At 31.4% G+C, this 27,482-nt stretch overlaps 2 protein-coding genes across 3 annotated transcripts in view; one reads left to right on the forward strand and one right to left on the reverse strand.

The window, feature by feature from the left end:
- Positions 1 to 27,482, reverse strand: part of LOC132733650 (trafficking protein particle complex subunit 13-like) — a 141,650-nt gene that overhangs the window by 86,145 nt on the left and 28,023 nt on the right. The gene's annotated exons all lie outside the window — the stretch shown is intronic.
- Positions 1 to 27,482, forward strand: part of LOC132733656 (sodium/bile acid cotransporter 5-like) — a 40,587-nt gene that overhangs the window by 4,344 nt on the left and 8,761 nt on the right. The window contains exons 1-2 of one of the 2 annotated variants that reach the window (XM_060720315.1): positions 13,785 to 14,004; positions 19,008 to 20,474. In XM_060720315.1, coding sequence (XP_060576298.1) covers positions 19,734 to 20,474 — 741 coding nt within the window. In that variant the 5' untranslated portion in view covers positions 13,785 to 14,004; positions 19,008 to 19,733. Of the gene's footprint in view, positions 1 to 13,784; positions 14,005 to 19,007; positions 20,475 to 27,482 lie in introns of those variants that run through there. The other variant, XM_060720316.1, reaches the window with a different exon arrangement.

Raw genomic sequence — 27,482 nt, forward strand, 5'->3', positions numbered from 1 at the left:
TGACAATAAGCCCAGATATGTCCCCTGACATGAATCCGTGTTGACTAACCCGTTACAACTTGTCTAGGTAGCATGGAATGCATGCACCCTAATATTTTCATGATTTTGATGGAGTCAGTACAATCACATGTCTTTTGTTATACGGCAACATAATGTCAATGCATGCTAGGTTGCATGCTTTCCATGCTACCTAGATGAGTTGTAACAGATTAGTCAACACGGATTCATGTCAGGGGACTTATCTCAAAACATTGCTGAATCAGAATTTTCAAAAATTGGAAGGAAATCTGTTTTATACTTGTGATAATATAAAAATTAACTTATGAGGCTTAGCAAAAGATGAGTAGTATAGTATGCAATTGTTGCCTAAATAAAAATTGTTTGAAAGAGTAACTGATTTCAAACTGCCAGAGTCTGTTCTCCACCCTCCAATATCTTCAATCAAACACTATACAAATATACAACATTTAATCTGTACTTGTTCACCACAGCACTTCACCATATCCAAAGCTTTCAATCAGGTGCCCAGCAAAAGTGGCTTATCAGTCATCTCTGGTTATTTGTATGTAAGCCCTTCTTCATATTGTCAAAAAATGAGCATATATCATTCACTTGATTATTACCTACAGGGGTTTTTCATGGGATCAAAAGATTCCAACCAGCTTTAAAAAATGATCTTGTTTGGAAAAACATGCTTCAAAGATGTAGATAAAGGCAGGTGCATCAAACACAATATTAACTAAGCTCAGGATTGAGGTAGCATTCATCAAAATCATATCATTTTTTGCCAATTGTTTATTTTACTTCAAGTTACTTGTAACAGTATGTTCAAAGATATTTTTGTTTAAAAAAAACAACAAATATTAGCTTAATCTTGATGTTGCTTTATTATCAATGAAAATCTGTACTTGTTACATAATATATGTAAAGATATATTTGTTTTGGCTTAATGTTTGAATAAATATAGTAGACAAACTTCATCCTAACTAATGAAATTTTTAACTATTTAAAAAATTATAATAAATTTGCATTTTTTTTGGGGTTGTAAGTCATTCAATAACTGTAGTTTTTTTAAACAATAAAAGCCATCAATACTTTTATAAGCTCAATATTTGTTGGAGTTAAAACAATCTTTATATTACTTTTAAAAATAAAAAAAAATCTTTTTGCCACAACAAGAAAATTGGTAAAAATTTGTAACTTTAAATATCATACAGTTACTTAATAAAAGAAACCATAATAGTTTCTCCTAAAATTCAACCTTTAAGCAAGGTTCCTTTTTCTACTTATCTAGATAACACCCTCTTTTCCCGCCCACACACATGCTCTGACGTGTGACAGGCAGTAATGGACCAATAAGAGAAATTGTATGTAATTGGGAAGTAAATATATACATGTATAACAATAAGCTTCTTAAAATCCACTTTTCCATGGAAAACTTGGCATATAACAGCACTGTCCTCAGTAGTAATAAACAATTATATACAATGGTAATTACAATAAACAGGTATTTCTGAAAATCCAAAAACCACATGTTACAAATGTAACCTCTGCAATAAGCATTAGGACTAGCAATTTATCACCTTCTCTGACCTGTGAAGTTTGCATTATGAGGCTTGACTTGAACACTGTAGATCATGTTGGTTAACCTCACATCTGTTTTGCAAGCTAATAAAACAATTTTCACCTCTCAAAAAAAAGAGAAAAGAAAAAGAAACTCATACAAATTCTAAGATATGAATGATACTGCTTAACATTTTTATTGTTAATTGTATTATTTAGCATGAAAATTTAAATCAGTGGTAAAAACAGATACAATTAGGAAAAAAAATCCAGTGGGATATTATGGCTCCCTTAAGGGACAAAAGTCAACTACAATAAACCCAATGGACACACTCCCAAAGGATGTATGTCCAATAGCAAAAAAAATCTGCCTGGCAAAAGGTCACAATGGTTATAATATCCCAAAGGGACACATGTAAATATACCACGCGGACAAAAGCAACTCCACTTGTATCAAAATTTCTTAAATTTTCATTTTTTATGACTGTGGTCTTTCTTCACATGACTGTGGTCATTTTTCAAAATTTAGTAATGGGTAAATTTAATGTCCCATGGGCTTTAAACCTGTTGGCCGTCACCAAAATGTGCTAGTGGCAATTGTACACACATGTGACCACTAATGCAGACCAAAACCAGTCTGCCTATTTTTGTTCTTTCATGATCATGGTCTGCACTGTTCATTTATTCAGTCAGTACTTATTGTGAAATCTTCAATACAAACAATGAAAAGTTTAGTCAGAATTGAAAACGGACAAATTCATTTAAGATATTTAATGGTATGAGTATAAAGCAGTCACACAGCAATTCTCTAAAGGCATCATGTATATAAAATGATACTTCCAAAATACTGTTTTATCATAAGTTTAATAATATTTTTTGCATAATTTATTGAAACATACATCATTTATACATATTAAACATTTGTTGGGTTGGGTACATTATCAGGGGCTTTATCCTAGTAATATATAAACCTGCTTTGACTTAAACCATAAACACTTAACACTGAATATTTTTTAATAAAACAAATAATAATTTCTGATAATCATTTTTTTTGCCATAAAAATGTAAATAAAAAGGTTGTTTTGGGTATATCAATCAAAACTCAGAGCCATTCAATAATTCTATCAGTAAACTTGACCTAGAGCATGCCTTATCTTTTATATACCCCAATAACAAACAGCCATAAAAATTACTTGGAAAAAACAATGAGATTATCATAAAACAGTATGCCATAAAAAAGTTTAAACACTAGCTGTACCAATTTAAACCCATGCAGTAATCTTTATTGGATGTTTTACTGCAGCATTTTTTTGTTCCAGAAATGGATGAATAGACGTTTGAAGTCTCTCATCAATTAACGACTGGAAATCAATACTGTAGACAATTAATAAATAGAAAGCTAGTTTTAATGAAATATTCAGGAGTTCTCAACTGGTACAAAATGTTACTGTTATTAGATTTTGTACAGAAAAAAATATAGCTATTCAATTATAATTGTCAATCATATTTTTTTTATTGATTTCTGTCTATACTGGTTAGAAAAAGTCAGGGAGAGTAACGGACCCATAACGCATATCAAATGATTTATTAAATAGTATCACTTTTTTACCTAGAATTGATGATAATTAAAGCAGCATGCCTCAAGAGATGTGTAAATAAATCTTCAAAAAAATCAAACTTAAAGGGACTCCACAGAGGTTTTTTTTGACATGATAAGACTGGAAACAATGGAATTAATTTTTCAAGATAAATGTTCTTTGAATTGCAAAAAAATACAATTTTCAATTTATTTCTGAGTACATTTCTTAATTATCTTTACCATTTTTTGTTTTGTTTTAAGTGCCCTAGATGATCTCAATGTGTCTTAATAAAATGAGTCAAGATTTCACCTCCTAAATATTCTTTATTAAAACCTACGTATGAGTCGAACCAGAACTAATGTCATATGAAACATGATCATTATAGACTGAACAGGGCTCGAACCTGACATCCCTATGCTTAAAGGCATACAACTATACCCCCAGCAGAGGTATTCAAAAAGTATCCTCTTACATTTGTAAGTGAAAAAGAAAGTTTTGAAAGAAAAGCTCATAATGTACCCATTACTTAAACAACTAACTACTAAAGCCACCACACCCCTTCAGATAATAAAATACACATACTCCGGAATTAAGAATATTTTGGGTTTTTCCCAGCTTATCTGTAGGTACAAACAAACTTTTATAGTTACAGTTTCGAAAATAAGTTCAACAGGTTGACAAATCTATTGTGACGGGTCAGGTGCATTCACTGAGGCTTAATAATAACGGTAAATAGCTGGGAAAAACCCACATTTTCGAGTTTCGAATAACATGATATACTAGTAAACAAGACAGAGAAATATTTTTTCCCTCAAGATACAGTCTTTAACCTTGATAATTAAACCACACAGGACTCCGTGTCACATAATGCAGAGAAAAGCAATCATTCAATAATTTCCCTATAGACAGATTAGTACGATCTATAAACCATGTGTCAACTGTTAAATGGTGAAAAACGCTCCAATCAATTTCCTCTCTATTTAAATATTTAAGAGCAAAAAGCATCCAATACGGTCTGCATGGTGACGTGCACCCATTGCTTATTGTTGTTGTTTTTCGTTTTTGTTGCTGTTTTTTTGTCTTTTTTTAAGCTTGCATAATGATGATGAAACATTGTGATTTTTCAACTGCTGTCAATCTGAGAACTGATAGATAAATCATGATCTCACTCTTTTTAATTTAAAGGCACATTATGCATCAGAAATGATATCTTATTTCTCAAAAAACTGTTTATTTTTTGTATCTTGTTACAGTTTCCAAAAGCAAATTCTTTTCCTATATACATGAACTTACTTTTGCATCTTTAGTTATATTGGCAATTGGTACAATTAATTAGTAAATTAATTATTTACGTACATTTTTGTTATCTTCACGACATATAACTGCTTGTTCTGAGCACTACTTTTTGCAGTTGAAAACATCTAACATGCTTTTCATCCATTATTTAAACATTATTTATGTTAAACATTAGCAAAGTTGACATTTTTAAAGTTTTTATAGAACATATTGATTTCTGAGGCATAATGGGCCTTTAAAGATTCTTTCACTTTAAACAAAGAAAAGAAATCAAGAAGAATCAGTATGAGCACAGGGTTCCTAACAAGAAGCATAAAGTACAGTACAACCCGCAGGACAGCACACTTTGGGAGACCAAAGATTATAGTTATTGTTGGGAGGTGTTGCTCTAGAGAAGTTCAATTCATATTGTGAAGTCTAATGACTTTGGAAAAATGAAAAACTGTTGTTCTAAAGAGGAACTTTGGAAAAAATGAAAAACAATTGTTGTAAAGAGGAACTTTGGAAAAAAGAAAGAAAAAATCTTGTTCTAAATAGGAACTGTTGTTCTAAAGAGGAACTTTGGGAAAAAAAGAAAAACTGTTATTTTAAAGAAGAATTTTGGAAAAAAAATATTGTTCTAAAGAGGGACTTTGGAAAAAATGAAAAACTATTGTTCTAAAGAGGTAGTTGCTCTACAGAGGTTACACTGTAAACCATCAGCCTCAAAAAGATCCATATACCATTAGGGAGGGTAATGACCTTCAAAGATATATATCACAGTCATGAAGGTTAAACATCTAACATTAGCTTCAAACCAAATGGGAGATTCTTTGTTAATTGTGACCTTATTAGACTTGTAAGTAAGACACTTTTGCAATCTAATATGAGCAGTTTATCACAGGAGAGATCACTGCTAAATGTCACCTTACAAGACTTATATAGAATTATTTTATATATTAACAGTGGTCACCTTATAAGAGTTACTTATCATTTAGGTAATTCAGTCACTGCCTGAACAATCACTCACTGAGGTCACAGAACAGCCAAATTCACACTGAAGTCACAGTACAGCAAAATTCACATTGCAGTCACAAAACAGTAAATCAACAATGAGATCACAGATCAGCCAAATTCACAATAAGGTCACAGAACAGTCAAACTCACACTGAGGTCACAGAACAGCTACATTCACACTGAGGTCAAAGAACAGTTAATCAACAATGAGATCACAGATCAGCCAAATTCACACTGAGATCACAGAACAGTCAAATTCACAATGAGGTCACAGAACAGCCAAAGTCACAATGAGGTCACAGAACAGCCAAATTCACACTGAGATCACAGAACAGTCAAATTCACAATGAGGTCACAGAACAGCCAAATTCACAATAAGGTCACAGAACAGCCAAATTCACACTGAGGTCACAGAACAGTTAGATTGTGAGTTCAATAAATAACAAGCAATTATCATAGTATTGCAAGCAATCCATAAGTCCCTTAAAGGTTAGAGCCCCAGCAACATTCTGAAGAGCCATTGGTCATTGAATTTTGCCATTGAATGCATGAATGACATGAATAAACTTATATCTTTTGAGTTCTTAGTTTGTCTATATCTTAGTAATGTGTTAAGTTTCCCTGCCTAGTAATGAAAATATCTTTATACAAGAGATAATCAGAAGATTCAATTTTCTCACAATGAAAATTTATAATTAATGTTTCAACTTCTCTCTATTTCAAGTAAATTTGCTGGACCGATGGACAGACAGACAGACAAACAGAGGGTAAACCTAAAGTCCCCTCCGGTTAAATCAGGGGAACTAAAAAGATCTTTTTGATCATGTCCTGTGTCAAATACAGGAGTAAATCATGAGAGGGATTTATTTACTTTGTAAAAAATTTAATTTCAGATTTACTGGAATTTTACATCTGGAAAAAGTACATGAATACATTGCCTGCAATCCGCATTTTCAAAGAGCATATTGCAAAACTCTCTAGAGCAGATATTATGACCTTTACTTCTGAAGCATTAAGTTATTATGAAGAACCAATTATCACACATGGCTAGGTGAACTACAAAGGCCTGATTACCATTTTGTAAATGCTACATAGGCAATTAAGCCACTTTGTTCTTTCTTTTTTTCGTCTGCCAATCAAACAGTTAAGCCAGTGAAAATTTGTTACTTTTAACTCGTGCCAAAATGTGCAACAATTCCTGTTAAGATGGACAGATAATTATTTTAACACAGGCAAGTTTTCATTATTACTAACAGTATCTATGTTTGTGTGAATTTCCATGATTTGATAATGTATGTGTTTATTTTTCCTTATGTATTTTATAGTATGTGAATTTCATTTCTAAATATGTCATTTTTATTTTTCCTTTTGTAGTTTACAGTATGTGAATTTCATTTCTAAATGTCATTTTTATTTTTCCTTATGTATTTTACCATGTGTGAATTTCATTTCTAAATGTCATTTTTATTTTTCCTTATGTATTTTACCATGTGTGAATTTCATTTCTAAATGTCATTTTTATTTTTCCTTATGTATTTTACCATGTGTGAATTTCATTTCTAAATGTCATTTTTATTTTTCCTTATGTAGTTTACAGTATGTGAATTTCATTTCTAAATATGTCATTTTTTTAAAAATAAATAATGATAAATTCTAATGAGTAAAGTGCAATGTTCATTTATATTTTTGATTCGATATGAGTTAGTGTTTGTTTGGTTTACTGTGCACCAATACAGTTATTAGATCATATATGGCGCTGAAACAGGAAAGATAATTTTGGCTAATCTCAGGTGTTACAAACTAAAATACTTGTCAAAACCACCTCACCTGCTAGAGCTTAGAGATGCATAGACTTAAGTTATTCCAACCCGTTTACTCACCTCTTATGATGGTAAACGGTGAATTATAATTAAGTTTTGTACTTTATGAGTAAATTACAATCACACTAGCAGGGATATCAAATAGGTTAGTATTAACTATATAAATTTTGTGTTTATTAGAAATAATTGAAGAATATTCTGAAAGAATATGTCATGTTATTCTACAATGATCATTGTCATTGTTTCAGACATAAATATGACATAAAATATGAACAACTAATCAACTTTCTCTAATTTAATTACCACTACATACAGATCTCACATGGTGGAACAATTTTCACATACTTATGTTGTACTAAGTAAGATTTGTTTTCTTCAGTGAGGTTTGTGTGTGGTTCAACACTAGTTGGATATCAAGCATGGCAACAGAGTTGATTATCTTTAATGAGCACCTCACACGCCTACTCCATTCTTTACATAATAACACTTGACAGAGAAAAGTTTTAACTTCTGTGAACTGTGGCAAATCTTCCACACTTTACAGCAATCTTTGTCATTTTGCTGCAAATTTAGTAACATTGTTGCAATCTTTGCTACTTTATGGTAATTTTTGTAACAATGAAGCAATCTCCCTTACATCACCGCAATCTTTGTCACTTTGTAGCAATCTTTGTCACTTTGCTAAAGCTTTTGACACTTTGTTGCACTCTTCATCACTTGCCTACAATCTTTATAACACCATATGCAGCAATCTCCATCACTTGCAGCAATCTTGGTGACTTTTCTGCAATCTTTGTGACTTTGCAGTAATCTTTGTGACTTTGCTGCAGTCTTTGTCACTTTGCTGCAATATGTCACTTTGCACTGTAATCTTTGTCTCTAGGCAGCAGTCTTTGTCACTTTGCTGCAATCTTTGTCACTCTGCAGCATTCTATGTCACTTGGCTGCAATCTTAAATGTCACTTTCATGCATTCTTTGTGATTTTGTTGCAATCTTTGTGACTTTGCAGTAATCTTTGTGACTTTGCTGCAGTCCTTGTCACTTTGCTGCAATCTCTGTCACTTAACAGCATTCTTTGTCACTTGCTGCAATCTTTGTGACTTTCATAAGTCTTTGTCATCTAGCAAATCTATGTCTTAGGCATAACTTGTTCTTAGGCAGTCCTTGTCACTTGCTGCAATCTTGTCTTAGCAGCAGTCTTAGTCACATTGCTGCAATCAATGTCACTTTGCAGTAATCTAAGTCTCTAGGCAGCAATCTTTGTCTCTTATAAAATTTTTAAGGCAGTAATCTTTGTCTCTGTGGCAGTAATCTGTGTCTCTAGGAATTAGCAATCTTTGTCTCTAGGCAGTAATCTTTGTCTCTAGGCAGGAATCTTTGTCCCTAGGCAGCAATCTTTGTCTCTAGGCAGTAATCTTTGTCTCTAGGCAGCAATCTTTGTCTCTAGGCAGTAATCTTTGTCTCTAGGCAGTAATCTTTGTCTCTAGGCAGTAATCTTTGTCTCTAGGCAGCAATCTTTGTCTCTAGGCAGTAATCTATGTCTGTAGGCAGTAACCTGTGTCTCTAGGCAGTAACCTGTGTCTCTAGGCAGTAATCTTTGTCTCTAGGCAGTAATCTTTGTCTCTAGGCAGTAACCTGTGTCTCTAGGCAGTAATCTTTGTATCTAGGCAGCAGTCTTTGTCTCTAGGCAGTAATCTATGTCTGTAGGCAGTAATCTTTGTCTCTAGGCAGTAATCTATGTCTCTAGGAAATAATCTTTGTTTCTAGGCAGCAGTCTTTGTCTCTAGGCAGTAATCTATGTCTGTAGGCAGTAATCTTTGTTTCTAGGTAGCAATTTTTGTCTCTAGGCAGTAATCTTTGTCTCTCAGGCAGCAATCTTTGTCTCTAGGCAGTAACCTGTGTCTCTAGGCAGTAATCTTTGTCTCTAGGCAGTAATCTTTGCCTCTAGGCAGTAACCTGTGTCTCTAGGCAGCAAACTTTGTCTCTAGGCAGCAAACTTTGTCTTTAGGCAGCAATCATTGTCCCTAGGCAGTAATCTTTGTCTCTAGGCAGTAATCTTTGTCTCTGGGCAACAATATTTGTCTCTAGGCAGCAATTTTTGTCTCTTGGCAGTAACCTGTGTCTCTAGGCAGTAATCTTTGTCTCTAGGCAGTAATCTTTGCCTCTAGGCAGTAACCTGTGTCTCTGGGCAGCAAACTTTGTCTTTAGGCAGCAATCATTGTCCCTAGGCAGTAATCTTTGTCTCTAGGCAGTAATCTTTGTCTCTAGGCAGCAATATTTGTCTCTAGGCAGCAATCTTTGTCTCTAGGCTGCAATCTTTGTCTCTTGGCAGTAACCTGTGTCTCTAGACAGTAATGTTTGTCTCTATGCAGTAACCTGTGTCTCTAGGCAGTAATTTTTGTCTCTAGGCAGCAATCATTGTCTCTAAGGCAGCAATCTTTGTCTCTAGGCAGCAATCTTTGTCTCTAGGCAACAATCTTTGTCTCTACGCAGCATTCTTTGTCGCTAGGCAGTAATCTTTGTCTCTAGGCAGTAAACTGTGTCTCTAGGAAGCAATTTTTGCCTCTAGGCAGTAATCTATGTCTCTATAAGTATCTTTACTTTTAAGTTTTAGTCTTGTCCATGCCTATCATTTTTTTCAAACAAAGAAAGCAACAAAAGCTATGTTTTACTTAAGATTTAGAGATTCATTCAATGATTCTTTTTCACTTGAATTGTTTAAATCTAGAAATTCATTCAATCAGATTCACTTGAACTGCCTAAATCTAGGAATTCATTCAATAATTCACTTGAATCGCCTAAATCTAGAAATTCATTCAATAATTCACTTGAATCGCCTAAATCTAGAAATTCATTCAATTTAATTCACCTGAATTGCCTTAATCTAGAAATTCATTCAATAATTCACTTGAATCGCCTAAATCTAGAAATTCATTCAATAATTCACTTGAATTGCCTTAATCTAGAAATTCATTCAATAATTCACTTGAATCGCCTAAATCTAGAAATTCATTCAATGATTCACTTAAATTGCCTAAATCTAGAAATTCATTCAATGATTCACTTGAATTGCCTAAATCTAGAAATTCATTCAATAATTCACTTGAACTGCCTAAATCTAGAAATTCATTCAATAATTCACTTGAATCGCCTAAATCTAGAAATTCATTCAATAATTCACTTGAATCGCCTAAATCTAGAAATTCATTCAATTTAATTCACTTGAATTGCCTTAATCTAGAAATTCATTCAATAATTCACTTGAATCGCCTAAATCTAGAAATTCATTCAATAATTCACTTGAATTGCCTTAATCTAGAAATTCATTCAATAATTCACTTGAATTGCCTTAATCTAGAAATTCATTCAATAATACACTTGAATAAATTCATTCAATAATACACTTGAATCTCATAAATCTAGAAATTCATTCAATAGCTCATTTGAATCGTCTAAATCTAGAAATTCATTCAATGATTCACTTAAATTGCCTAAATCTAGAAATTCATTCAATGATTCACTTGAATCTCCTTAATCTAGAAATTCATTCAATAATTCACTTGAATTGCCTAAATCTAGAATTGAATTGCCTAAATCTAGGAATTCATTCAATGATACACTTGAATTGCCTAAATCTAGAATTGAATTGCCTAAATCTAGAAATTCATTCAATGATTCACTTAAATTGCCTTAATCTCGAAATTCATTCAATAACTCATTTGAATCACCTAAATCTAGAAATTCATTCAATGATTCACTTGAATCACCTAAATCTAGAAATTCATTCAATGATTCACTTGAATCACCTAAATCTAGAAATTCATTCAAAGATTCACTTAAATTGCCTAAATCTAGAAATTCATTCAATAATACACTTGAATCTCCTAAATCTAGAAATTCATTCAATGATTCACTTGAATTGCCTAAATCTAGGAATTCATTCAATGATTCACTTGAATCACCTAAATCTAGAAATTCATTCAATGATTCACTTGAATCACCTAAATCTAGAAATTCATTCAATGATTCACTTGAATCACCTAAATCTAGAAATTCATTCAATGATTCACTTGAAAAGAATCACCTAAATCTAGAAATTCATTCAATGATTCACTTGAATCGCCTAAATCTAGAAATTCATTCAATATCATGATTCACTTGAATTGTAATATTCATACATTTCTTACACTATTGATATACTTTTCTAAAGTTTCATATTTTGAAGATTATTTATAATTTTACTCATCAGAAGGCATGCAACTTTAATATTTATTGGAGAAGCCTCAAAGACTATAAAATGAACATGTGTGGTGAACCGAGCAGATGTTCATATTTTCAGCACATATTGTTAACATTAAAGATATGTTATTTACTTTTCATACAAGAATTTTATGATTTATGGAAGATTTCTTGTCTCTAGGACACATAACAGATACTTGTCTTGTAGCAATTAATAATGATTTATTATCAATCAAATAAAATCAGAATTACTGTATAAATATACATTATGTTTTTTGTGTTCGATACATTGAATTTTTTTTTTTTTTTGCATAATGCCTCTGATTCTGCAAATTTTTGGGTTTTGATAAATAATATTTATTCTTTTCATATAATATTAAGACACATGTGAATGTTTTTTTGTTGTTTTTTTTATAGACCAGAAAAGACACTCAGGTCCCATATATGGGTATACTTTTATAATCCAGTTGACACCAGCTGGCTAAAGGTTAAAAATTCTTTGTGAGCAATTTTACCCTAAACAATTTAACTTGTATAAATGTTATAATACATTGTACAAAAAGATCTTGACCGAAACTAGAAAAATCCTTTATCTTTTATAATTATAATATTGACCTTTCACGGCCATTGATAATACCTTATTATATACCTCCAGTGAAATTACTTCAGGAGTGTGATGTGCGATAAACTGTTGTTTATAACATACTAAACAACATGTTTTCTGTCATTTAATGCAACATACATAGTATAAAAAGTAAAGCCACGGTGACAGCTTTTATTTGTTTATTTTGTACAACAGAACAACAAAATAATAAATTAATCAAATCTTTCATGGCTAGAGAAAGAAGAGACTAATATTTATAACCCTTACCAAGCTGAAATTGTGTAATTTGAACTATGACAATTTTAAAGAATTTTACAATTTGTACTGCAATTGATTTCAATATATCGAAATCTGTAAATTGAGCAACCAAAAGTTTAGACCTATATTGGTCAGACTGCATGAAAGTGTAGGGCAGTCTGTCTTTTTGTCAATGGCAAAGACAACTGTTCATGTTTGTACATGGGCATAAAATCTGGAAAAAAATAGTTATCATCAATGTAAGAAAATTTACACAATTCACATTTTGCTTCCAATGCATCTTCGAGCCAGGAGTATAAGGTCACATTTTTTTCCACAACGATATGATGAACTTGGATATGATAATGGACATCCAACCACTGAGCTCAATAAAGGGATATGTATAAGACTAATGTAACTCCCTTGGACCTTGGTCCAGGCAACAAATCTCAGAGACAAATGATCTTCAGGTCTCTTCACTGATTCAAAATTCAAATGGGATCAGTAAATTATAAGTCACAAGTGGAGAAATTGGCTTATAATAGTCAGGAAAGCCACAGAGATATGACAAGTTATGCAGTCTGAGAGAATTGATGACCAAAAAAGAAAATTGTGTTAAAATCCACATAAAAACCAAACAAACAAAAGCAATTAGAAACAGGATCTGCAATTATCAAATATTCTATAATTATCCAGCACGTAAGCCAGTAAACTTTTGTATTATTATACAGTTCGCAATTATGCTACTTTGTCTTTCCTCCTTTTTTTCGTACCCATCAAATAGAATAACAGTGATAAGCATCAGCTACCAGTGAGAATTTGTTACTTTAAAATGCTGCCAAAATGTGCAACAATTTAGGGTAAAGGAGGACAGATAATAGTGTTTGCAGCTGTTAGGAATAAAGGCCAAAAAACCCAGTTTCTGGTCCCAAAATAATACAGTTGATAAGGCTGACCTTTTTTTACACATTTTTTTTTAATAAATATAATTTTACACAAACATTACTCAATAAAGTATTAATTATTTATTTTCTTTATTTGATTTTTTTTAAATTAAAGGCCAACGATGATTAAATATTAGCATGGCCCCAATGGATCGTAACCTTTGGCAAAAAGAAACCAAATGTTTATTTTTGGCCTAAATTAAGGTTAATTTCTGCTTTTTTTTTTCTTTTTACAAATAACTTTTTTTTTCACAATTAAATGACATTAATGAGGATTATTATATAATAATTAATCTTTTACTATTTTTTTAAATAAATAAATAGAAGAATAGAAAATATAAATGCTAAGAGACTGATTATTTCAATGATTATTTTAACATACAGGCAACATGTTTTCTGTCATAAAAGCAACATAAGTACAGCAAAACACAAGTAACAAGGTAACAGCTTTTGCTTGAGTTTATTTGGATCATCAGGAATAAAGTTGCAACCCTCCCAGTCAGTGAATGGTACTACTACTAAACCAATTTCCTAATAATTTTTCGTAATATTATAGTGTAGTACTTTGCTCGGAAAACTCGGATTTTTTTTCAGTGTACCTGACTATAATGTTGTGCAAATATACTGGATTTATGGATATACTTATATAATAATCTATATGAAATTTGATTAACATATAGATGATTACTGGATTAATTTATCTTTTGGACACAGATATTTTGAGGTTTGTACGAATGTGATTATAACATTATTATTCAAAGTACTTGATTAATCATAATACATAATATTGAATGACATAAGATCGAAAATACATGTGTTAGTTCACCATTAGAATACACCACCGTATAAACTGTAATTGCAATATTTTTTTAGTTAAAACAATCATTTAAATGAAAGATTAAGATTTAATCTACCTGATTATTTGATACCTGAGTAAATTCAATATTGCACATGCTAGAGTCAACAGCTGTCATTTTATCAAAACAAAGATCAAAATGCATTACAATCAAATTATCTATTTTTGCAATAATTGCTTTATAAATTATCTACATACAAGAAAATTTTAATCACCTTTATAATCATATCAATCTGGACTCCACCATAAATCATTTATAGTAAAAATTTTCAAAATATGTATTGACTGAATAGTGAACAATGTAGACCATGATGTGCCAGCTGACTTTGGTCTGCACTGGCTGCATATGAGCCGCGTCATGACAAAACCAACATAATGGGTTTGCGACCAGCATCCGCGCAGTCTGATCAGAATCCATGCTGTTCGCTATCAGTTTCTCTACTTGTAATAGGGTTGGTAAGCTGGTCGCAAACCCTTTATGTTGGTTTTGTCATGACGCAGCTCATATATAGAATCAGTTTCTGCCAGCAGGCAAAAGGTTATTCTAAACTGCCAGGCTAGTCTGCACCCTACCTGAGACTGTTTCATCATAATTGTCTGTTTTATCTTAAATATTCAATATTGAAAATTGAAATACCTTAAATCATTTCAACTTAGTGAAATGTGTATTTTTAACTCACACCATAATTTTAATGTGAGCATATATTCAAAATTTCTAAAGACTTTAATGATTACCTTAAGAATTTGTTTAACATTTTCAATTGCCCTTACTTCCTTTTGAAACAAACAAACTATTGCCAGTGTTATGTCAGCACCTTTATGTTGGTGTATTGTCAGTTTAAAATGTATTTTCATTGCCAACCCAATTACTTAAATTTCCAGCTAATTTTCTACATCTGACAACAACTGGCATACAGTCAATCATGCACTGCCAGTCTGTTGTCAGTTTATTTACATTAATGTCAGTCATACAGAAGTGTTAAAATTGTCATGAATCATAACATATTTCCACTCATAGATTTACCAAAGTTATATTTTCACTCATAGATTTACCAAAGTTATATTTTCACTCATAGATGTACCAAAGTTATATTTTCACTCATATATTTACCTAATGTTAATTATTTTCACTCATAGATTTACCAAAGCTATATTTTCACTCATAGATTTACCAAAGCTATATTTTCACTCATAGATTTACCAAAGCTATATTTTCACTCAAAAATTTACCAAATGTTTTATTTTCACTCATAGATTTACCAAAGTTACATTTTCACTCATAGATTTACCAAAGTTAGATTTTCACTCATAGATGTACCAAAGTTATATTTTCACTCATATATTTACCTAATGTTAATTATTTTCACTCATAGATTTGCCAAAGCTATATTTTCACTCATAGATTTACCAAAGCTATATTTTCACTCATAGATTTACCAAAGCTATACTTTCACTCAAAAATTTACCAAAGTTATATTTTCACTCATAGATTTACCAAAGTTACATTTTCACTAATAGATTTACCAAAGTTAGATTTTCACTCATAGATTTACCAAAGTTATATTTTCACTCATAGATTTACCAAAGTTACATTTTCACTCATATATTTACCAAAGTTATGTTTTCACTCAAAGATTTACCAAAGTTATAATTTCACTCATAGATTTACCAAAGTTATATTTTCACACATAGATTTACCAAAGTTATATTTTCACTCATAGATTTACCAAAGTTATATTTTCACTCATAGATTTACCAAAGTTATATTTTCACTCATATATTTACCTAATGTTAATTATTTTCACTCATAGATTTACCAAAGTTATAATTTCACTCATAGATTTATCAAAGATATATTTTCACTCATAGATTAACCAAAGTTATAGTTTCACTCATAGATTTATCAAAGTTATATTTTCACTCATAGATTTACCAAAGTTATATTTTCACTCATATATTTACCTAATGTTAATTCTTTTCACTCATAGATTTACCAAAATTATAATGTCACTCATAGATTTACCAAAGTTACATTTTCACTCATAGATTTACCAAAGTTATATTTTCAGTCATAGATTTACCAAAGCTACGTCTTTGGCCTCTTATATTTCAACCATTCATATACTGGTATTCTTTAATTAACTTCTCCAGCTTCCATTTTTAGAAAAGCTTGTCCATTATCAATTTTAGGGATAACCAAGATGCTGATATCAAGATGCCAAACTTTAAAGATACTAAGCCAACAGTGTACAGCCTGGTCAAATTGCCTAGACATGCAGGCTGGCCTGTTGGCAAAGGGTAATCTAACTTTCGGTCCCCAAGATAGAAACTGTTAACATTATAGAACTTATCATTTCCTTCGAATTGAGATCATTCCAAACACTGGCCGATGTATTTTTTTATCATTCCCCATCATGAGAATTTTTCCTTACAGATGGAAGATTTGATCAGAACATACTATAAACATTATTGATTTATTATTTATATTCATCACAAATAATTGTATGATTTATGGAACGTTTCACGATTATGGGACACGAAACAGGTATGCTTTGCCGCCGTTAATTATGATATATGGAACATGAAATAAAATAGAAAATCGTTATTTCAGTATAGCATCATTGGACCAGATTATACATTATCTATATTTAATGATAAACAATTTTAAACACTCAGATTATCATTAAGGCAGTCATATAAGCTATTCTGTAGCCCATTATAATTATGGGAGGGAGCTGCGAGTTTCCATAGACAAAATTATTCAGGAATCTATTAAATTATATTTGCGAAGGATATTTACTTAACCAAAAACAGACTTATATTCTTTTTAAAATAATAGGAATATATTATACAAACAGGTATTTTTTTTCTCTGTAAACATCTGTGCATATTGCTTTTTGTCGTGACATTCATGATAACCTTAGGAAGATTTTTGACATTACTATAGAGTTAATGCATCTATTTTTGTGCATCTACAGGAACACATTTAAAGCTCAAGCCCCCAGTTGCAGATGTTAATGCAATTTGTGCACGCATGCAAAAGAAGCATACATCACGAGATTCAGTAAATTTGTGTTTAATTTGATTTTCACTTTCGTTAAGCTCTTTCAGACAAGTGTGGTTTCACTTGACAGTTATATTTTGATAATGAAATTACCAGGGCCACCATTGCAGGGACGGCAATTTTTGCATGGTGCCCTGAGTCCTTCATATCAAAAACATGCAACAATGGCGCATGCTCGCGTGATTTTATCCGCTAGATGCATATTTTCTTCTCTGTTTATATGCACCTGGGTGTGCAGTCTTTTTTATCCAAGAATAAAGACCAGATGGTCACATTCAAAGAAAATTGTTTACTACATTAGCAATTTGTTCAGAAAAGATGATTTCTAAAATCTCCCATTTAAAATGTAACAGCAGTGACTGATTCAACAATATTCCAAAAAGTCTTGTGACAGCTTTCATCTATGTGGAGTTCATTCAGTAAACACAGTTTCTTATACCATTTGAGCTGTGTCATGACAAAACCAACATAGTGGGTTTGCGCCCAGCATGGATCCAGACCAGCCTGCGCATCGGCGTAGTCTGATCAGGACCCATGCTGTTCGCTATCAGTTTCTCTACTTGTAATAGGGTTTGTAAGCAAACAGCATGGATCCTGATCAGACTGCACGGATGCGCAGGCTGGTCTGGATCCATGCTGGTCGCAAACCCATTATGTTGGTTTTGTCGTGACGCGGCTCATTTATTCTGCATTAAATAATTTAAAGCTCACTGCATTATTCGAGCAGATGAAATCCTAAAAACTGTTCAATTGAGCAAAAACCCATAACATGTCAAAAGATGTAGAAATTTAACTTAAATTGATATATTAATACTTTGTCCGGTAAGTAAAAAGGGTAGACTAAATATTGCAAGTGGTAGAAGTAGTAAATTCTGTTATATTTTGCATGAAACATTCAAAGTTGACAAAAGTTTACATTTCTTTAGTTAAACTACAAATTTTTGTATTTAAAGTTCGATCCAAAATTTTGTTGATTTTTTCCTCAGCTGCTTTAAAAAATAAGACAGGGTTTTTTTATAGATCTGTTACAGGGAAATACTTCAGAGGCCAGAAGATCTTTCTGTTTACTGGCGGATGAATAATTGTTCCGATAAAAAAAATAAATAACAGAGTAGATTGATCGATTGAAGTTAGGCAATTAGTAAGCAAATAATCAATATTGATTTTGAAACAATTTGCTGTTGGATCAATCAAGTGTTATAAACGCAGGCATTGATTGAGATGTCTCGTAACGGCACAAACTTGCCGATAATCTTTTATTTTCTTTGACAGAATTATTTGTATATAAATCAGAAAACAAGAAAATATTTAATTATTTAATAACATCTTGATATAAACAAATAATTCAAAATAAAATGCAAATATAAAACAGGTGTTACTATTGACATGAATTTAATTGTTAATTTTTGTGACTTAAATTACATGAGGCCATTTTAACATTGCCAGAAACATAAAAGAATAAAAGTATTGAAGTCTTAGTATGACATTACTAGTAGATTATGTTAATAGTCAATCATAAATATGGATAAATTTTTTACATGAAATTCTTGATCAGCGATAATTTTTTAATGTAAAATTTTCAGTAAAATAACTTTTACATTACAATTAGAAAATTAAAATGCAATATTGTTAGCAGTTAATAATCAGCAAAAATGTCAAAGTAGATTTTTTTATCTTTTTTTCCATTTTTATCTTTTTCATTATCTCTTTTTCATTATCTCTTTTTCATTATGTCTTTTATTATCTGTTTTTCATTATCTCATTTCATTATCAAATAACTAATCCTTGTTTTCGTTTCTAATTTCAGAGGCACGGAACTTTTTTTGGACAACACACTTCAGTGGAATTAGCCTAAACCTCTTTACGAGAAAAAACTAACCAAAACAGGAACAAATCTAACCGAAAGACAAGTAATACCAGTAATTATCACGACGAAACAATTCTTTGACGTGGAAATGATCTGCCGATATTGAAATTTCCGACCAATCAACCAGATTTTAAACTAGATTATTGGCTTAAATGCACTAAGCATTGACACAAAAGATGCTTCATTTCCATTTGAAAACAAACTATGCAAATTTACCTCATAATATATGCAAATTTTGACAAGTTGTTGTACTAGCCCAATACTTGATAATTGCATCGAAACTCATCTCAGAGAGAGAGAGCCATAGAATCAGCCAAAAACCAATTTAGCATGCAACTATGCATTGGTAAAAATTCATTATGGCACATCAATGGAATTCGTACAAATGCGGAAACCATTATAAGTTTATACACATTATAAATAGAACTATATATAGAGTCATAGAAAAGGCGAGCCTAGATCAATTTGCCTTTATTCCACTAAATCAATGATTTGAGTATTAAATGAAGTGTTATTGAGGCTCTATGTATGAATAACTGTTAGCTTCCACGAGCTTATATTTAATGAGAGACTTTAATGCTGTTATTGGAATATCATGTCCGAAATCAATACTGGTATTAAACGAATGAAAAATCATGAATAGATAAAAATACAGGATCAGCTGAAATGTCTACACGTTTCTGGAACAGTTATTTTCTTGTCACCCTAATTATGTCTCTAATTTTCCCAGAAATCAATTGCTCCGCAGTGCCAATCAGTGTCAACATGTCGTCTGCTACAACCCCACCTCCCCTCTCATTCAATGGAACGTTCCAACTGAACTTCTATCCAGAATCAATCAATGAGCTGATACGAGACTGCAACACTACTGTTTATTTTAATGGTACATTCGAAGAAGTTGGTGACAAAAATGTGGGAGAGATTAAAAATGGTAGCAAATCTACGGATTTCTATGCTCGTATTGTATCTGGGAATGCTGAAATTGTGCAGTTTGTAAAACCCGTTGATATGGTAGTGAAAACTCCGAGTAGGGAGGATATTTCTAATCTGCGATTCACCAGTGAGCTTAAGATTCCTATTCACATAAATGGTGTTAATAATTTCACCATTCAAGCCATGCACATTGGATATGTGACTGTGTTCGTTACTATTTTTGGAACGGGTTCATTGGTCATGGCAAGATCGTCGCAAATGAACCAACCTTTGGGGCAGGGAGAATTAAAAGTGGCCGTTGTGTCGCGGCAAAAACCGGCAGATTTTGTGTTCGACTGCTCGGCAGCTGCAGTTGCAATTCTTATAAGTTTTGGAATAGGGTGTGTTACCGACACGGAAAATTTAAAACGTCAGCTGAAATACCCAGTCTCTCTTGTTCTTGGATTTTGCTGTCAATTCCTCCTTATGCCTGTAGTAAGTATATTGATAATATGTCAGATTCTGTTTCTGTCACTTGAAAGCAGACACAGCCTGTGTATTCTTAAAGAAAAGAGACAAAATTTCTGCCTCATTTATTTTCCCCCTTTCTTTAACTTGATATTCTTAATGTAAATTTCACATTCGTATATATTTGACTAGAATAATAAAATTGTCATATTCATTGTCAAATTCATGAAATATTTTCTAAAACAAGAAAATTATATTTGATAATTAAAGGTTTTAAGATCAAATCAGACTTTTTTGAAATGTCTGATTGTCATGTATATTTGAGTTTATAATTAAATGTTAAAGGTCATTAAAAGAATTGGTTACAACATATTTTTATGGTACCTGCTGAGTGTCATAAAAATACATTTTATAATCATGAAAAATGATGTTCTTGAAGCATAAAGCTAACATGTTTTTTACACATAGAAACAACATGAAACAACATTAAACACAGATTTTAACTCTATTTGAAATATATGAAATATTATTGTTGATATAAAAACATATGGTATTAAATTACTTTTAATTTATTCAATTCATTGACACAAAGCATAATATGTCACCATTTGATATCCTTGTTTAATTTTACACAGCTTAAACATAATTCATACTCAAATATTGAAACAAATATAATTTTTACTCAAATATTGAAACAAATACAATTCATACTCTAATATTGAAACAAAAATCATTTATGCTCAATTTTGAGAAAATGTTCTTGCAACCTAATGTAATCATGTTTGAAAATGGTTCCTTGACTAGTGTCATAATTATGATCGAGATATTGTTTTGATCCTACAGTTAAGGGCTTCAACCTAAATCCCTTGGCTTAAGAGGCAGACATTGTTACCACTAGGCCATCGAAGACTCCCTTGATATCCCTAATGTAAAATTCACATTTGTATATATATATTTGACTATTGATTAATTCATTTTAGAAATTCAAGCATCTGCATAATTGATGACATTTAAAATGCATTTTAATTAGGGAGCATCTCAAAACTATTATATAAAACTTTTGAAATTCCTTTTTTACAGAAAAAAAAATCAACCACACAATTTTCATTGTATTTCCCCAACCTATGGTGATGTCATATCAACCATATATTATTCAACATACAAAAAGCTCTGACTTCAACTGCTGAAACACAAAACCTTTTAAATCGTAAATAATTTATTGACACAGAATACTCAAGACAGAAATTATTTAAGTGTTCTAGTGTTTCATTCAAAATTCACCCCTACCATACTAAATATCTTAAATGAACTTGTCCATCTTTCAATCTGGGAGAAAGAAAAAACATTCTTAAATTTAAGAGAAAATTTTAAAAATATATATTACACTGACTAAATAGGTGAACAATGCTGACCACATTCAGATAGCATGAATGTGTCCGCTGAAGTTGGTCAGCACTCAGGTTGTACATGTAGAATCTGTTGCTGCCAGAAAGCTCACAGTAATTCATATATTATAACCAGCTGTTTTTAGTGGGTTCAATTAAAACCCACTTGAAAATATAATACTCTTTTACTTTTCAAATAAACAGTAGTCTACTTTCCATTCTCCACCCCTTATTTTTAGTTGTATGTAAAAATATTCAGCAGAGTTATGTCACTTTGCACTTGACAATCCTAGTAATATAACAATATAGCCCTAATTAAATTAAAGGGGAGATCACTCAATGTCATAATTTTTCATATTTAAAATAAAGTTTACATGGAAAAGATCATTTCCCATACACCTATAAATGTCACAAAAATGAGTCATCCCGTGTCATAAAGTGTCATATGTGATTACGGCACCTTCATAGGAATGTCCAGGAACTTTACCACCTTTGAGGAAAACCATTATAAAATCATATATCAAAATGACCATTGGGTATTAGCACAAATCAAAATTACTATTAACCATTATAGAAACCTGTTTAAGTAGCTTCAATTATTTTTTTTCTTGTCTCTGAGGAAATAAATTATATACTAACATTGATTTACTTTTTTTCCAGTCCAATCCTTTTGTGGCACAGTATCAATTACTAAGGGCAGCCAATTAATTTATTGTGTCAAGCTCTACTTCAGTCAATCATTTAATTGTGACACGCTTTTCTTTGGCCAATTAATTAATTGCTGCAATTGTTCTACTTCTGCTAATAAATTAATTTACATTTATCAGTTATATAATTAATTGATGCATGTTCTACTTCTGTCAATTTTATTAATTTGCACATCCTAAAATTTACACTTCAACCAGTGACTGCAATCTTCAACTCGGCTAATAAATTATTGGGGCATTCTTTTAATTAGACCAATTAATGTGTATAGCTCCATTACAGTAATTCCTGCAGCCAAAGGCTTAGGTAATTTAGTCTCTAAATGCACATATTCAGGAACTAGTCTGTATTATGTAACAATTCTTACCATTGGTCTGAATTTCATAATATACTCACAAAAATTCATTACAGTGAGATTATATTCAATACTTATCCATCACATTGATATATATTTAATATTTATTTATCACAGTGAGATATATCTGTATTCAATATTTATTCATCACAGTCAGTGAAATATATTAAATATTCATCATTTTTTCAATGTGATATATTTCTGTATATAACATTGCCAGTCTCAGTACGTACAACAGTTCTACACAATATTTTTATATAAATTTAGTATTTAATTATACCAGTGAGGTATATTCAATATTATTTACTCCCATAACAATGAGAGATGTTCAATATTTACAAGACATACAGTAATTATGTCTAATGTTTACTCACACCAGTGAGATATATTCAAAATTTATTCATTACAGTGATATATATTCAGTATTTATCCATCACACTGAGGGAATTTATTCAGTATTTATTCATTACAGTGAGATATATTCAATATTTATTCATTACAGTGAAATATATTCAATATTTGTTCATTACAGTGAAATATATTCAATATTTGTTCATTACAATGAAATATATTCAATATTTGTTCATTACAGTGAAATATATTCAATATTTGTTCATCACAGTGAGATATATTTAATATTCATTCAACAAAGTGAGATATATTCAATATTTATTCATCACAGTCAGTGAAATATATTAAATATTCATCCATCACAGTGAGATATATTAAATATTTATTCATCAGAGTGAAATATATTCAATATTTATTCATCACAGTGAGATATGTTCAATATTTATTCATCACAGTGAGATATATTCAATATGTATTCATCACAGTGAGATATATTCAACATTTTTTTAATTACTGTGAGATATATTCAATATTTATTCATTACAGAGACATACATTCAGCATTTTTTCTTAGAAAAGTCAAAAGAAATAACTTTTCATTACAATTATTTTTAGTTACTCACAACTAACAAATTTTACCTACAATGTCATTTATTACAAAGTTTTAAATTTGATCATTTTATCATGATCATGGAAAATTTAATATTAAATTATATCTGTCAGTTGACATGCATTCCTTATTCATGAATTCCATATTTTTGCCTCCCCTCAATCATCAAATGGACAAGTCTTACATGCGCAATTATATTTTTTTTATTAAGGCAGCAGGTGTAAAAAACAAAGTGTTTTATTATTTCTTTTTATCTTTTTATTCGCATACATTACAAAAGTATCAAGTGTTAATTTTCTAAGAAGTGATACAGGCATCATGAGAAGTTCCAGCTGTACATGTAGTCTGTAAACGAGACAAACCATTTTATACATGATTGAGAGGTGATGCAATTTGCAATGGGTCCAAAAAAAATTAAAAATCTAATTGCTACCCATATGGTCTGAGATCCAAAATTAATTCCTACAGCAAGTCTAAATTTTCACCAAATTTTCAAAATGGAGAAAATTCTAAGTTCGTTCTTTAGAGATCCATATGTGGTAACATGTAATTAAAATTTACACCTCCCATCTTCCTATGACATAGCAGAGCATAAAACATTTATTGTTTCAGGCTCCAACCTTATGTATATTAATAATACAGTCTCTGTATAGGAAATGACGAAGAAAATAAACCTGTCTCCTTGAAACCACTAACTTGATAAAATTTTGAGAAATTAAACTTTGGCATTTTAAGAAAACAGAAACAATCAAGTTAATATTCTGAGGCCTGATCTATCAAAAACTGGGAACAAGTTATTGATTTCCACAATAGAAAGCATTGCCTGCTGTGCTTTTAAGTGATGATTCAAAAGATTTTATGTCAAAATTGCTCTCCTGTTAAAATGCTGATTCATTATTGTAGCATCTTGATATAAGTGTAATAGATAAGGCAATATTTAATATTCATGCCATCTACACACTCATCCTTTTCCATTTCTACAGTGTACACTTATTTTCCATGATAGGCCATTATTACGCTTATTCTTTGACCTGTCACCATCGGCTCTCATCTTTGCCCCATATACTTTTTGCCATCTCTACTCATCTTTCCCTCATATGTTTATCTTATTGCCATTAACTCTAGTCTTTCCCCAATATGTGCTTATCTTATTGCCATTTGCCATGTGCTTATCTTATTGCCATTTGCCATGTCTGCTTATCTTATTGCCATTTGCCATGTGCTTATCTTATTGCCATTTGCCATGTGCTTATCTTATTGCCATTTGCTTTAGTCTTCCCCCCATATGTGCTCATCTTATTGCCAAATGCCATGTGCTTATCTTTTTGCCATTTACTCTAGTCTTTCCCCCATATGTGCTCCTCTTATTGCCATTTCCCATGTGCTTATCTTATTGCATTTTACTCTAGTCTTTCCCCCATATGCATTTATCTTATTGCTATTTGCCATGTGCTTATCTTATTGCCATTTGCTCTAAAAAAATTCTCCCATATGTGCTTATTGCCATATAGTCTTTTCCCCATATGTGCTTGCCTTTCTGCCATCTGCTCTAGTTTTTACCCCATATATACTCATCTCTTTGCCATCTGCATTCACCTTTCCCCCATTATTAAGCTCTGACATCTTTTCCCATCTACACTCATCTTTTTTTCCATCTGCATTCACATTTCCCCATTATTATGCTCTGACATATTTTCCCCATCTACACTCACCTTTTTTGCCATCTGCATTCACCTTTCCCCCATTATTATGCTCTGACATCTTGTCCCCCATCTACACTCATCTTTTTTGCCATCTGCATTCACATCTTCCCATTATTATGCTCTGACATCTTTTCCCCATCTACACTCACCTTTTTTGCCATCTGCATTCACCTTTCCCCCATTATTATGCTCTGACATCTTTTCCCTATCTACACTCACCTTTTTTGCCATCTGCATTCACCTTTCCCCCATTATTATGCTCTGACATCTTTTCCCCCATCTTCACTCATCTTTTTTGCCATCTGCATTCACATCTTCCCATTATTATGCTCTGACATCTTTTCCCCATCTACACTCATCTCTTTGCCATCTGCATTCACCTTTCCCCCATTATTATGCTCCGACATATTTCCCCATCTGCACTCATCTCTTTGCCATCTGCATTCACCTTTCCCCCATTATTATGCTCCGACATATTTTCCCCATCTACACTAATCTCTTTGCCATCTGCATTCACCTTTCCCCCATTATTATGCTCTGACATCTTTTACCATCTGCACTCATCTTTTACCATCTGCACTCATCTTTTACCATCTGCACTGTTTCCATCTGCTGTCATCTTTTACCATCTGCACTCATCTTTTTACAATTTTATAATAACTACCAAATGCATGTATTCATAATTTTCTCTATTTGCTCTTCTTGCTTTTTTCTTTTTAACTGCTCTCATCTTTTTCTCACCCTCGCCCACTCAAAGTTTTCATAATTATGTTTGTCTAAACCTATTGAATCTTTTTTTTTTTTTTTTTTTTTTTTGCCAATTTCATTCATCATTTTTGCCACGTTTCTCAATGATACATGTATTATCTTTTCATATTCATAAAGAATCATTATTGGTCATAATAATTCAAATTTTATATAAGATTTGCTTCTTTTCCTTCATTTTTGAATTTTAAAATTTAGAAAAAAAAAATGTTGCTTCACTTGACACAAAATGTTACAAACATACATTTTGTAAAGTCAAATTTGAGTTAGCAAGAAAATCAGATGATGCAATAATGATAACTATTTAAGCATTTCATGAGAATAAGTTAAAATTCAATAAAATAACTTGAAAGTATTGAGTTTTAAGTCAAAGATATCGCCTGACTTGAAGCTAAAAGCAGTCCCTGGAATTTCTTGTACAAGTTATAATATATTTATGTCTATTTTACAGTGATTGTGAAGTATTTGTGATGTATTTCTATGTTAAAATATGTCAGTCGTTGACAATTATTCTTCCAGTCGTATTTTCCCCTAATTTTACAGCAAAATTTGTTGACATCAAAGTCTATAATTACTTTTCCAAGTAGGTCGTAACTATGGGAAATGTCATTTTTTCAGGAAGGAAAACTTGTTTCACATATTGATTTTGCTTACTCAACATATTTAACTTCAATGCCATAATTAATACAGCAACACTTTCAACTGGAGCAGAAGGAAAATTTTATGGCAACAATTTTCAAAGCAAATAGATTTTAAGTTAGAAATTAATAGTCATAATACTAGAAAAATCTATAAAGTTCTAGCAAAACTATAAATTTTAAACATAGTGTCAATAATAATAAGCTTAAAAACAGAGAATACATGATAATTAAATCATCTAAGTTATGACTTACCGCAATGACATTTAAAAGATAAATAATCACAAAACACATGGCATTTTAAAAGGGAAATTGGCACGAAACACATGCCATTTAAAAAAATCTAATCACAAAACACATGACATTTTAAAGAGAAATAATCATATTACACATGACATTTAAAAATAGGTCTAATCACATTGTTAACACATCTTATATAATAGACAGCTAATCACATAATACATAACAAAGGACGTACCACAGTCATTACACATGACATTTAAAAGAGAACATACCACATATCA

This window comes from Ruditapes philippinarum, unplaced genomic scaffold (genome assembly GCF_026571515.1).
Source record: "Ruditapes philippinarum isolate M1 unplaced genomic scaffold, ASM2657151v2 ctg2183_1_1_1_1, whole genome shotgun sequence".
NCBI lineage: Eukaryota > Metazoa > Mollusca > Bivalvia > Venerida > Veneridae > Ruditapes > Ruditapes philippinarum.